The sequence below is a fragment of the Arachis ipaensis genome, chromosome B10 (genome assembly GCF_059453495.1).
Source record: "Arachis ipaensis isolate K30076 ecotype BB chromosome B10, ASM5945349v1, whole genome shotgun sequence".
Taxonomy (NCBI): domain Eukaryota; kingdom Viridiplantae; phylum Streptophyta; class Magnoliopsida; order Fabales; family Fabaceae; genus Arachis; species Arachis ipaensis.
This window is the reverse complement of record NC_142435.1, coordinates 146,051,302-146,066,260: the sequence shown is the minus strand read 5'-3', so window position 1 is coordinate 146,066,260 and position 14,959 is coordinate 146,051,302. Positions and strand designations below refer to the sequence as shown.

At 31.3% G+C, this 14,959-nt stretch overlaps 1 protein-coding gene across 3 annotated transcripts; it reads left to right on the top strand.

The window, feature by feature from the left end:
* The first annotated feature begins 2,247 nt into the window (after positions 1-2,247).
* On the top strand, positions 2,248-11,593 carry LOC107623072 (uncharacterized). Of its 3 annotated transcripts, none has more exons than XM_088485577.1 (6): positions 2,248-2,451; positions 3,469-3,835; positions 6,484-6,520; positions 9,902-10,138; positions 10,223-10,270; positions 10,943-11,593. In XM_088485577.1, the coding sequence occupies exons 2-6, from the start codon at positions 3,519-3,521 to the stop codon at positions 11,354-11,356; spliced, it is 1,053 nt and encodes a 350-aa protein (XP_088341703.1). In that variant the 5' UTR covers positions 2,248-2,451; positions 3,469-3,518; the 3' UTR covers positions 11,357-11,593. The 3 variants fall into 3 exon arrangements, with proteins under 3 accessions (XP_088341703.1, XP_088341705.1, XP_088341714.1); XM_088485579.1 differs by lacking the exon at positions 2,248-2,451 and adding an exon at positions 3,205-3,269; XM_088485588.1 differs by lacking the exons at positions 2,248-2,451; positions 3,469-3,835; positions 6,484-6,520 and adding an exon at positions 6,561-7,858 and having other exon boundaries at positions 9,927-10,138.
* Positions 11,594-14,959: the final 3,366 nt, after the last annotated feature.

Here is a 14,959-nt window from a genome sequence, read left to right as displayed (position 1 = left end):
GAGAAAGGGACAGTTATCCTCCTTAAAAGATGGAACTACTCCAACGGTGGTTATTGGCTCACCACTATAAATATACTGATACCCCTCAGATATTACTAAGTCTCAATACTCTCTATACCTACTTACACCCTTGCTGACTTAGGCATCGGAGTGTCTTTGCAGGTACCACTCCCATTCTTTCACACTCACAAGTCGGACGTAGGCCCTAAAAACACGAACCCGCTCGGAGGCTTCCTTCATCAAACGATTGGGCCAACCCAACGAGTCCAGCCCATTAATCTCCGGTTATCCATCGTAACACAATTATTCAGAGACCTATTTTATCCCAAAATTTATTGATTTATTTCATATTGATAAAATTGTGAAAGAATAAGAAAAGAAGAGATGAAGAATATTATACCTTTGTATTTTTTGATTGATTGAATTGTATTGTATTATGAAGATAAAACTAAATATATATAGAGCATTGTTCTATAAAAGATAAAAGCAAATAAAGATAAGATAAGATAACATAATAAAGACTAAAATTGTAACAGAATTTATGTATTCTATTAGGTTGAATTTGTGGATCACGAGACTTCTTTATTGTTGTCATGTGTTAAGGTGGAAGAGTAGTTTAATACATATATTTATTTAAAGTTCTATAAATTTATGGTAATTTTTTTAAATACCTATTTGTCTTCTTATTACCAGTTATTTTCATGCTTTGACATAGAAATCATACAAAGATTAATTCATTGAATTATATATAGGGGAAGAATTTCCTAAAATGGATCAGAAAAGTGTATTACATAGATATAGGCCACGTTTTTTGTAGACGGTGAAAAACAAACCACTCCATATAATTGTAAATCATTCAAATCATCCATATTAGTGAATTACACTCACTAAAGCGCCATTTCAAAATTAATTTTTGAAAAAAATGAATTCTAATATTTCATTTAGTTAGTCAGTGTTACTTATATACAAACAAATTGTGTTTGATGGGTTAAATATTTATTAGAAAGAAGAGACAAAAATATACTTAAAAATTCACACACCGGACGCTACACTTCAATCATTTAATGAGTCATACGTGCACATTATTTATACATTCTGATGGACATATTTACCCTTCCGACCATCGACGTGTAGCGACGTTAAATGATTGAAATGTAATTATGTTCAGCATAAAAATTTTCAGATATATTTTTATCTTTTTTTCTAAATAAAATAAACACGAAAAATACAGTGTTCGTCGGTGAAAAAAAATATTTAAAATTATGCAAAAAACCAAAAAACATAATCAATTAATTGAGAGACTATTGAAACATCACTAGCTATTCAATGTTGATAGTGTTGTCTAGGTATTTCTATTTAGATAGCCTATTTTAAAAACAAAAAGTAAGTAAAAATAACGAGATTATGGCTTAACGTTTACTTATTTCGATGTTGAATAACCTTAGTCCTTTGCTCCTATACTAATCTCACATTTAACAATAACAATAACATAAATAATCAAAACTCAAAAGGGTCCATAGTTCCGGACTCTTTGCATTTGATGATTTACTCTTTTCATATATTAAATTTACATTAAAATAATAAGAGTATCATATATGATATTTTTTGCGTTATATGTATATATGAATTTGTGAAAAAAAAAAAAATACATTATCAATATAAGAATGAATTTTCTTAGACATAGATATAGAATTTATTTGGGTGAATTTTAAAGAAAAAAAATTTTTCAAGTGATTTTCTAAAATGATCTTAAAAAAATTATATTTGAATATTTCATGTAAAATTTTTTTATCTATAAATTATATTTAGATATAATAATATAAAATATTTATTTATTTATTTATTATACAAAAAATATTTTTTTAAATAAAAATTAAAAAAATATTTTTTAAGTAAATTAAAAAACATGAATTATAACTTTTAAAAGAATATTTTTAAATATTTTTATTTTTATTATTACAAATTTATCAAATATGTTAAAATTAATTTTTTAATTAAAAAGGATTTTTTTAATAATTTCACAATATCCAAATAAGTTTATAAAAATATGGACAATAAGAAAAACAAAAATACTATTTTTTAGTGTAATTTTATTTTTTTTTAAATTAAGAATAAGACTCAACGAATATGAGAAGACTATGCTATTTGAATTATAACTCATTGGATTAGTATAATTTTATTTTTTAACATATATTTTGTTTTTCAATTTTTGATATATATTTTATATTGGTGTTGATTTTAGTATTCAATTAATAAAGTAGTAAAAAAAAATTAACCATGAGAACAGACCAAGGGCAGAGCAGAACTACAGAAGAGAGAAAACGGACGTTGACGGCGCAGTTACGGGCGGCGTGGCAGAGAGAGGCGGAGCAAGACAGAGGAAGTGGCTTAGACATGGCAGCTTCTCCTCCTCTTTCTCCGTCCCCTCACGATCTCCTTCTTCTCCATCAGGTCCCTCTCTGAACTCCCTTCCATTTCTCCTCTTCTCTCTGCAACTTTCTGAGCAGTAGCAGAACAACGGCGATAGAGAGTCAACTTCGAAGAGTGAAAGAGGCCGCTAGGGTTTGACTTGTGGCTTTGTGAATTGTGATTTTTTTTTTCTGCCTTTTTGGTTGGAATCAGCTTCAAATAGTGGCGGGTTCGGATCGAATCGGGTCCGGTTTGGACGAAAAGAACCGAAAATGAGCTGTCTCCTCCGGCCACCGCTCCTACACGACGCTGCTGCCTCGGCGATTCTGAATATATAGCTTCCAAATCACTAAATATTAGTCCATTTATGCATACATAAGTTTTCTTTTTTATGAATTTAAAAGCGTACACTTAGAAAATGTTACCTATTCTTTCTAAAACCACCTTTGTTGAACTTGTAAAGCACGTTGCCTTTGACAATACGCAACTCCTCCATGGGCGTTCCTAATTAAGGTGTTTCCATAACTAAAAGTAAGTTTAGCAGAAATAAAGTTGACTAAATTTGTTAATTTTTAATCTTGTGTATTCTTGCACATCCGAATTACCTATGCATATGTGTATATAAATACGAATTTTACCATCGCATATTTATTTTTTATAAAATTTTTATATTATTTTAAAATAATTTTTGTATTGTTTCAAAGAAAGTAAATTAGGATATTGTATTCTTGAAAAAATTGATTTATACATTATACACTAATACATTATTGATATATCCGCAGACGTAGGTAGTTGTCCCAATGTCTAGAGAAAGCGTTGCAATAAAAGCAAACCTCACTCGACAAAACCAACAATGAACAGTCTCTTTCTTCATCTTTCTCTCTTCTTCCGCACTCTCTCTCTCTCTTTCTCTCTAAGCTTCAAATTCAAAAAGTTTACTACTCTATCACTACTACGCCTATTATTTATTTATTTATTTCATTATTATTATTTTTATTGTTATTATTATTATTATTATTTACACACACACACACTTCCTTCTCTGTGTCTACATCTCAGCTCACAACCGCCACCGACAGCCGTCTAGAGGCATATGAATAGTCGCCGCGATGGGCGGAGTAACCTCCTCGATCGCCGCGAAGTTCGCGTTCTTCCCGCCACAGCCGCCGTCGTACACGGTGGTAGCCGACACCTCCAGCGAAGGAGGTGCTTCTCATCGGTTTTATATTCCCGAGGTTCCGAAGAAGGAGAACGTGGACGTTTTGAAGCTTAGAACCCGTCGAGGGAACGAAATCGTGGCGGTTTATGTCAAGTACCATAAGCCAACTTGCACTATGCTCTATTCTCATGGAAATGCCGCCGATTTGGGTCAGATGTTTGAGCTCTTCGTTGAATTGAGTAACCGTCTTCGCCTCAATGTTATGGGGTACCTTTTTCTTCTTCTTCCTTAATTTTATTCTTTGCTACTTAATTAAGATCCTTTAATCAAGTGTTCATGATTTATCTTAATTAAGATTGTCAGCTGCACATGACGACTAAGTCACATTGTTTTCGTGTTACTAACTGAGATTTCTTTTCGTGTTAATAATTGAGATTTCTTTTCTTGTTACTGATTAATCTTAATATAATTATTTATTTTATAAAGTATGGCGTCTTTCATTTTGCTATTTTCTTTTTCGTTTTTCTCTTAAAACTACCATTATTTGAGGTCAACTGGATTTTGACTATCTTGGCTTGAGATGGTTAATGGAAAAGTATTGTACCATCTGAGTCAACTAAGTTGTTCTTCTTCTTGGTTCTATTTTTTTTTTTTAATTATCAAAATGTTAATGACCTAGTATTTTATTGTAGTTAAGAGTGTAATTTTAATGGGAGTGGGTGTTAATGGTGGCCGAGTTAATTGATGTGTTATGTTCATCAATTGTCCACTTTTAGTTAATGTATTGAAGGTGGTATCGTGGATTATGCTAAAATGGGTATCTGGATGAGTTTTATTTTACTTGTATGATTAAGCTAGAATTTAGTTTTTAGCACTTTTGGTGTTCGAAATCGACAATAATGCGATTGTGATGGTTATGGTAATGGGGGAAGTGATTCAGTTCAAGGAAGGTTATGTGACTTACAACTGTTTGGGTAATGTGTAATTTTCAAAGGCTTTATGAGGGCAGTGATGTTAAATGGAAATGAGAATGGTTTATTTTGTCTCTGGAGAATAGTCAGCTATTTAATGGCATGTTGGATTATTGATGATGGATTCTTATCCTGTTGGGATAAATTGTAGCATAATTATTAATTCAGATAGATACTCCTCCACATTTTGGATCTTGAAACATTGGGTTGACATCAATTTCCTGTTTGCTTTTTTTTTTTTTTTTAAATTTCATTTCCATGTATTCGATTGGAGTTTAATTGCTGTGGACCGAGTTAGGTTGAAATTATAATACTTCTTAAGTTAGATGGTTGTGTCAAAAGCTTCTGTCAATCTATAATTGTTAATTTGTGCAAAAAATTATTTTCACTTACAAGGTATATGAATTAAATCCTTTCTTGTTCATAAGAAAAAAAATTTAAGAAATAAATAAAATCATGTTTCTGTTGTTAATTATTTTGTTAATTGAATCCCAAAAGTTAAAAAACATAGGATAGGATATGAAAATAAGAAATCAAACAGATAAATGAAAGAGGTGACATCACTTCAGTTCCTGTCTCCTCTAAAGAATATGCTTCAAATAAGTCAGTTAGAAGTGAACAAATGAAATTAATTCCTGTCCCTGAACCACAGTAATTTGACACGAATTCGGTCTCCCCCTTGGTAGGAAATGGCATCAATTTACATCTTTACAAATAGTAAAGGAGAGGCGGAGTTTATAAGCATAATTTGTGCTTTGTGGCCATTTTGAAGTAGAATACAAACTAGTATGGTAGCATAGTTTTTTTTTCCCCTTCATTTTTTTAATCTAGTCTAGGGACCAAAATTATCCATTTTGAATGTGTTTTCAATTGTTCAGATGTTAGTATTTAGTTTGAATGACTTACAACTGATTCATTTGATGGAATATACTCTAGAAAAATTTATTTGTCAAATTGTTAATAGATTCAAGCAAAAATGTTCCCAACTGAGAACTTTGTTAACTAACTAAAAGAGATCTTTTATAGAAAAATTCATAAACCGATAATGTTCAGAAAATTCCCACTGTATAGATTGGTTTTATATTTAGTTCGTTGGAACTTCTGTTCTTTTGTGGAATTTTACAATGAAGGAACTATGGTCATTGTCATTTGTTAAGTCACAAGACCATTTCAGTTACAAGTTCCTGAGGTGATTAGTTCTTGTACTCACTAAATATCTAAAGGCTCTTTCACAGAGAGAGAGAGAGAGCTTTTGCGTTGGTGCAATTTCACATGGCAATTGTGGTTCTTGTAATCTTGTTGCAAAATTGTATTCTGATGAGATTATTCCTTTGCTTGTTAGGAAATCTTTTTCATTATTATTATTATTTAAATGGCACAGATATGAACTGAGGTAGATAAATATATTAGGCTTGAGTTTATAAATGAATTAATTGAGTTTACAAATATCTTCCTGTGTCGAATTTCCATCATCTATGATAATTTCTTATTGTATTGTACATGGTATTGTATTTGTTGGTAGTATTTGTCTTACCCTTCTTTTCATTTTCCCTCCTTCCTTCTTTTTCCGTAGAGGCCCTAGAGTTGCGAAGGAGGGAGTAGATTGATTTATACTAAATGGAAGTATTAATGTTAGTTTTGCTAATGAGTAAACTTTTCACTAGAAAAATAAGCTTTTGAAGTTTCTGATATATTGGATGAATGGAATAAGCTAAGTGTTGCTTGTAATGTTGTCCAATATTTTTTGTTCTTCACAAGTTAGCTATTCCATACAGTAGATCATTTGGTTTGCTACAAATTTTCCTTTGTATATATTTTTTTCAGTAAATAGTTACCTTTGTATTTATTTATTGAATTCCTTTAAATGTGAACATAAGGAAATTTAACAGTGTCTTTTATTTATACCTTTATTTATTTATTTATTTATTTTTATTTTCTCCGCAGTTATGATTACTCTGGTTATGGACAGTCAACTGGAAAGGTTCGTTACTTATTATGATAATTTTTATATTATTTTTCTTCTCTTTTTACCCTTTTTAGTTTTTCTTCATTTCATCTTTTTTTTTTAATTCTAACAGGTCTTTTGTCTTCCTTCCCTATTTGCAAATTTGAATGTTAATTTAATCAATACAATTATTGTGGGGACACTGAAATAAATTGCGTAATGGAAATGATAATCCATTCGGCCCTTTTACTGTACACAGTTTTTTTGTGTGTGTTGTTGGGGGGGGGGGGGGATTATTCCTTTGTTGCAGCCTTTGGATTATTTGCAGTGCAAAATGAACTGTGATGGCCTCAAGGGCACTGTGCCAAATGTTAATGGCTGTTAGTATTCTCATTCATCTTTGGTATAGATAATCCCAAAGCCACATTAAAGTAGGAACTGTGTTATTTCTCATATACACAGTAAAAATTGCCATCAACTCTTTTCCATTTTGTTCATATGGTGCATTGAATAAATTTGAAAAAGAATCATAATTATGACCAACAGAGATAAATAAACAAGACTCATTCCTTTTTGGATTGGTTTCTTGGAATAACCATCCTTCTATATAAGAGAATAGTGGGCTGTTTTTCCCCAACAACAGCAAACGTTAATAAATTATTTTCTAGGTGCAATTTTATAGATTATTCCCTTACAAGTAGTAATCCTTAGTTACATAAACCATGTTGTGGCTAGAATTTAAGGGGTTTTTTATTTATTATTATTATTTACTAAGTAAGAAGTCTTCTCCTATAGGAGATTTGAGGATGGGAGAGGGGAGGAAATTAAAGGGAAGGTAGAGGATTATAGCTACGAAGCTCAAGGTCTGGAGGTATATGGTGTTCCTATATGTACAAGTACAACAGTTCACAGAATACAAGTTTAACAGAAGTAATTTTAGGTTAGAGGAGAGTGGATACAGGTACAGTTTCAATAGCTAAGTGGATACACTAAGCTAAAATAGGATTAGTTGGAGTAGCACTTATTAGGGAGTGGATGTTACCACTCTCATTTTGTTCATGTGTGTAGAAGGCATGCGAAAACCTTGTTAATGAGGAGAGTGTATTTGATGGAGGGTGGCATAATAGATAAAGATAGAGGACACCAAGAAAAAACTAAATAACACTGCCAAAATGGATTTGCAGTTTAATAATTTGAATATAGTCATGGTTTATAAATTAGAACAGGATCCATGTAGCCAAAAGCACAGAAGGAGCCATGCATGTGATTGTTCTTTTTTTGGGGGTCCACAATTAGGCCAATCCCTTACTGGCTTGTTAGCATCTCAATGGTTGGGACAGCTAGTCCAGATTTTGAAGTTTATCCATGCCCAAGGTGAGAATCAAACTCTTGGCACTTGATTAAGAGAGGGCGACTTGTTTGTACTTTTTAAGAGAGTAAAAGTTTTTTTTTTTAAATTATAAAAGAAATTCTCTTTTACTCAATAATTATAAAAGAAGTACTGATAAATCTTAGATTGTTTATTTATACTTCTAAGAAGAAAGTAGTATAAATGACCAATCTGTAATTTTTGAGTGGGTAGGGAGTTACTTTTCCCAGAAGTAGAGGGTGTAGGAGAGAGAATGTTGTTTCCTGAATATTTACCAAACACTCTCCTTTTAGAATTTCATTTAAAAAATTTTAACTATTACTCTCTTCCTACCCTCATTTTCACCCTATCTCCATATACTTAGTTGAAATTTTACAAGAACTACTTCCATGTTTATGACATCCAAACACTTGAACAATTTTAGTTTGTTAAAAAGTACTTGTACAATTATCTCCAAATGCAAAACATTCTTTTACTCTAGCTTTTACCTATGTTCTTTCTATTTTTGCTCTTACTTTCAGTTTTACTACTCTTCTAAGTTTAACCAAATAGACCCCAAGACTGAGTTCTTGTCGTCATATATATTTAGAAATTGTGGCTACGAACCTAAACATAAATTAAAGTGTTGTTTTTAATAGTATTGTATGGTGTTTTGATCATATGTACTTAGAAATTATGGCCATGAAAAACATAAAGGTGTTTTTAATAGTATTGTTATATGACTATGATTTTTCTAAATTTATAGGACTTGAGAGATATGATAGTATTATATGATATTTTTACAACATGCCTACATTTAAAGAATTTGAGGTATATTTTTACATATTGGAAATGTCTTCTTTAAGCAAATCATTTTCACAAAGCACAAACAATTTTAGCCAAAGGGAATATAACACCAGCATTCCATGAAAATATTGAGAAAAAAAATGTGTGGGTGCCTTTTTTTTGTTTTTGGTTTTTTTTTGGGGGGGGGGGGGGGGGGGCCTTAAATCAATTCCTCTTGACATTTTAACATTACCCATATTAGCTTAATAGTTCCATTACTTTTTCCCGTGCTAGCTAATTATTTAAATTTATTCAAAATTTAAAATTGTTTATGCTTTCCAAAATAATTCGAGCTTTTTTATTTACTAAACATAAAATGCCAATTTGTTTTGACAAGTACAAGCACCCATTCAATGAGCAATGAATACCAAACCCACCCTTATTTGGATAAGTTGTCTTAGAAAACTATTTAAAACATTGATTTATGAGATTTAGGTTTATAAAACCCTAGGTTTCAGAATTGCAACTTGCCAACTTCAAATACAAAAACCTTTGTATATAAACTCTAGCCATTTAGTAGGGATTTCGGTATTATGGGATACACGTACTCCCATATCAAGTAGTATGGAATGATTGATGTTGTATTTAAGGAGATTGATTCTTCTCTTTTAACAGCTAGGTTTCAAGGTATAGTTTTCTCACTTTCCTTAAGTAATTAAACCACTTGTATGTTAATTCAATAAAGTGTAATTGACTAATAGATCTAAATACATGTATCAGTATTAGCATGATGCTTCTGTGTTTGCATTTTCGTCATAGTAACCAATATTTGTTCACTAGGTTAGTATTGGTTACATGTATATATTCTTACATTCTTATATTAGATTGATATACTAATGCGGTGTATTGACATAACATTTACTCTTGTTTATACTAGTATTTATGTGGATACCAGTATTTTTAATGGCTGCTAAATGCTAACATAACAAAAATGCTAATAATATCCTTCATATTTTTTTCCCTTTCATAGAAAGAATCATACTATTCTTGGTTGAAACCCCCCCCCCCCCCCAAAAAAAAAAAAAAAACAACACCCAAAAAAAAACACACACACACACACACAGACCAAAAAGAAAGAAAGAAAGACAACACTTCTTGAACTGTGTAAGTATGGTTTTGTCACAATTAAGATTTCATAACTCGTTCTATTGAAGATGATGGTTGTTATGGAGTTAAATATTGTTTTGTAATTTGACAATTACCCTTTTTGTCTGTTGAAGCAGCCAACTGAATATAATACATATGCAGATATTGATGCTGCATATAAATGCCTAAAAGAGCAATATGGAGTGAAAGATGAGCAGTTGATACTGTATGGCCAATCTGTTGGTAGTGGTCCCACACTTGATCTGGCTTCACGGTTACCAGAGTTAAGAGGTGTTGTCTTGCATAGTCCAATTTTGTCAGGGCTGAGAGTGTTGTACCCGGTAAAACGGACATACTGGTTTGATATTTACAAGGTAGAGTTTTCTCCGTGATTGTACTCCAATTTGTTTCATTCAATATATATGGGGACTTTATGCAATTTGTTTTTTTCTATCCAGAATATTGACAAGATTGGTATGGTCAAATGTCCAGTTTTGGTTATACATGTAAGTCATTCTCTATCCTGTAGTTGTGTTAAATGCCAAAAATCCGAGCCTTGGTTGTTATTGTAGCTAGCTCTTCATAAAAAGGAATTCTTATTGCAATAAGTGAGTGTTTGGTTTAGTCACATGTTTCACTATTGATTAGTTCAATACTTATATTTGTGCTAATCAAGGTGATCAAACTCGAGAATTAACTTAAATTTGTGTAGGTTTGGTAAACTCGGATTGTAATGTTTAGCTTATAAACTCAGTTGTAGGAGTTTACTTGTGAAGTCATAAACATGATATGAGGACCTAGATTTATGAATTGAAGAATTTGATAACATTTGTTAACTTATAAAGTCATAAGCATTTTACACGATTAGTATCTAAATGGTGTTTCATTTTTTTAAAGAGACAATTAACTAGGCACACATGAAAAACCTTAATATTTCTTGTTACTAATAGTATGAAAGGTTTTATGCTAAATGCGTTTGAATGTAAACTTCAAATTACTTGTTTTATCAACAAGACCAGTTACAATCACCCATTTCTTTATGTTCTATGTAGTTTCTATATTATGAATGGAAGGAAGTGTTTACGACTGTGTATTGAGTATACATTAAATTTGTTTTAAGAGCATACAAATATTTCTTTCGTAGTTAATAGTGATGGTGATCATTCTTTCATGTTCAGGGGACAGCCGACGAAGTCGTGGATGTATCCCATGGGAAACAGCTCTGGGAGCTTTGCAAGGAAAAGTATGAACCCTTGTGGGTAAGTGGTGGTGGGCATTGTAATCTTGAGCTTTACCCAGAATTCATTAAACATCTAAAGAAATTTGTACAGACAGTTGGAAAATCTAAAGGAACATCAAATGGTTCTAAAAAGGATACAGTAGTACAAACCAATGACCAAACCACAGCTAGCAATGAAGTCGTATCTGGAACTTCGAATGCATCTGAGCTTAGTAAAGATCTTCCAGAAGCTTCGAGAAACAGTTTAGATAGCCGCCTCGAGAAGTCGAAAAAATCAAACCAACCAGAAAAATCACGAATGAGCACAGACCATGTTGATAGGTTTAGGAGAAGAAAGGGGTTAGTTTGGTAGTGTTTGTACACAGTATCCAGAAGAATAAATTTTTCTTTTTAAGTATAAACATGGCGGGTAATCTAATTCCAATTCCTCAGGTAATGAATTCTAAATCTAAATGAATGTATTAATGTGAGATTTATGCCTTCTTTGCTTATTTAATTGTTCCATAATTCAGCTGTAATGAATTGAATGTCATGTAAAATCAATGGTTTGATCTAAATGTAATCATAAAGATACTTTGTTTCGGTAAAATACCAGCTTGATCTTCAGATTTGGCCTTTTTTTTTCCTCCTTTCCCTTCATTGGTCAAATGGACGATGGTTTTGCTCCAGTTGATTATAAATCACTGTATAGCAAAAAGTTTGGATAGAAAGGAAAAGCTGAAAGGGGATTTGTAAGGCTCGGCACAGCCAATAAAGTTTACAATAAAGTATTCCAGTCTATAATTCTATATATTAATAAATACAATAAAAAATAGGGACTATAAAAACTTACGTGTATCCTATTTTATTAAAGTTTTATACTATAAGATAGCATTTGGTGGAGAGACAGAGACGAAAAGACTGAGACTGAGAGACAAAGATTAAGAAAGAGGTTGAAATAAATCTCAGTATTCTGTTTGGTGCAAAGTGGGAGATAAAAATTGAAACAAAAATAAAATTCTAATTTAATTTATACAAAGGATAAAATTGAAATTAATTAATTGAAATGAAGGCATTTTAGGTCTAAAATGTTATTAAAGTTTCAGTTTTCATCTCTAAAAATTTTAGTCCTATGTGTTCTCACTTTTTTGAGGTATTGAAATAATACTGAACTTTTGAAATTTTGGGAACAGAGACAAAAATTTTAGTACCAGTCTCTGAACCAACAAACATGATATTGAGTCTCAGTCTTTCCAGTCTCTGTCTCAATACCTCAAAACAAACGCTAGCTAAAGGCATTCATTTCATATAGTTGGGAGATTTTTACTTTAATGGAATTTCCGTTAAATCATGTTGGATTAGACAAGTTCTTATTAATAAGATTTGAATGTTGGTAGTTCAATCAGGACCAAAATTGATAAAAGAAATAAGGAACCAATTCGACACATGATTAGCAATATGGATGTGATGGTCTTCAGATTTTAGTTAATGTTGGACCACAATCTTGGCTTAAATGATAGGTTGTTGACTGTGATATGCGTTTTGTGGCACTCAAATAAAGAAAGATCTACCAAAAATCAAGACCTAAAATGAAATTCCAAGCCATTTTGGATACCATCTTCTCCACTAGGGCAGTAATGCAACACCTTTATCATTCTTTCAAAACTTTTTATCACTGCATTTGCTTCATAAGTCATAACCTTGGTGACATATGCTGAATCATTTCCCACCAAGATAACCCTTTCCTTTTCTAGTGGGTGTGGAGAAAAGACCTAACAATATATTCATGCCTTTCATGAAAGGACCAAAGAAAAAAAGATGCCTAACACCAGGATTTTTATACATGTTTTCTCTTTTATCGGCCTCATATTATTTCTTTGAACATTGATGATTGTGCCCTTGATTAGGAGAGCTTCTGAACGAGTAGAATTGGTTCCTAAAATTCTAAATGTGCTCCATTCTAAAATTTCATAAATTTTTAGTTTATGATGTATCTACGTGTAAACAGTTTCTCTGTAAACATGATACATGATAGAATTAAATCACGTCGTTTGATTCATGTAGCCGATTCCACCTAGTTGGATAAAGGCTTTGTTGTTGTTGTCGTCGTCGTCGTTGTATTTAGTTTATGAAGTGAGAATATATAGGTTATTTTGATCCTGTGCTAATCAATCATTGATCAACATGCTACGTGGTCTGTCGTAGAGTTGAACAATAATGTGGCATATCACATAACATTGACCAATGATATTTCATGCCATGTTACATTAATTTATAATATGATACATTATTGGTTATTTATGCCACATGACATGTCAAGTTATCAGTCAATATTAACAAATGTTAATATATATATATAATTGACAGCTCATAAATGAAAATGCCTTTGAAAATGCAACTTTAAAGAATAAATTATCACTTATAATTTTAAGGACTAAAATAAAATAGGTGTTTGTTACGGTACGATAATAAATTCATACGTATCGATACGTTTAAAATATGGACAAATAACAAGACACGTGGAATTTATTTTTCACATCAACATTTAATTTTTGTTTTTTTAAATATATTACATCACCACTTTTACTAATATATCCATTTAATTAAATAAAAATAAAAAAATATTTTTTATTTAATTTTATAAAAAGTCTTAAACATCCTTCTTTTATTTGATTAGACAAAAATATCCTTTTAAATTAACGAAATTTTAGAATTCAATTAATCCTAATTTTATAGTTTCAAATAATTTAAACAACAAAACAAAAACATATTAAAAAAAATAAAAAATTCTTCATTTTCTCCAATTTTTCTAATCATTCGTACCCCCTCTAAGCAAAGAAACAAAAAATCGATTCTTCATCTTCTCCAATTACCCCCTTTAAAGCAAAGCAGTAAAAGTTCCAAATCAAAACCCTAGTTTCTTTGTCGCCGCTGTAAGACTGCATCAGCAGAAGGGATCAATTTGAACATGTCACCGGCAACAAAGTTCAAATTCCCATCTCCTTTGAGGTTACCAACAACCTCCGGCTGGTCGAAAACGGTGCACTTCAACTGCGGAAACTCTTGATGAATAAGCTTGGAGACACCACCAACATCAACAATGGAGCCGAGATTCTCAAACACGTGCCTGCACTCCTTGAGCGCAATTTTGAACATGTATGAATCAGCGGTGAAGAACCTAGGGTTTTGGTTTGGGATTTTCACTGCTTTGCTTCAAAGGGGTAATTGGAGAAGATGAAGAACGATTGATTTTTTGTTTTTTTTTTATATGTTTTGCTTAGATGGGCACAAATGATTAGAGAAATTGGAGAAGATGAAGAAATTTTGATTTTTTATTTTTTTAATATGTTTTTGTTTTGTTGTTTAAATTATTTGAAACTATAAAATTATGATTAATTGAATTCTAAAATTTCGTTAATTTAAAAAGATATTTTTGTCTAATCAAATAAAAGAAGAATGTTTAAGACTTTTTATAAAATTAAATAAAAAATATTTTTTTATTTTTATTTAATTAAAGGGATGTATTAGTAAAAGTGGTGATATAATATATATTTAAAAAAATAAAAATTAAATGTTAATGTGAAAAATAAATTCCACGTGAATTGTTATTATTTGTCCATATTTTAAACATATCGGTACGTATGAATTTATCATCGTACCGTAGCAAACACCGACAAAATATACTTCTTGTTTCAGTTTCCAAATTAGACCTTTACTCTTCTTTTTACAACTGCATATTTTAACTATAACCTGCGTTGCATGCTTTATACTACACTAACTAGCTCTCTCACAACACTTGAAGCGTCGCTAAATGGATTTAAATTGTGGATAATGCACTTAGCTACATTTATAATAGAGTGGATAAGTACATTTAAGTTCACTAGGTTTAAATTCGAACATTGCGTGAAACTAAGATGAATATACGTGTGTGTGTGCGCAATTAAAATTGGAAAAAGTTAAAAAGGTATAGAGAGTT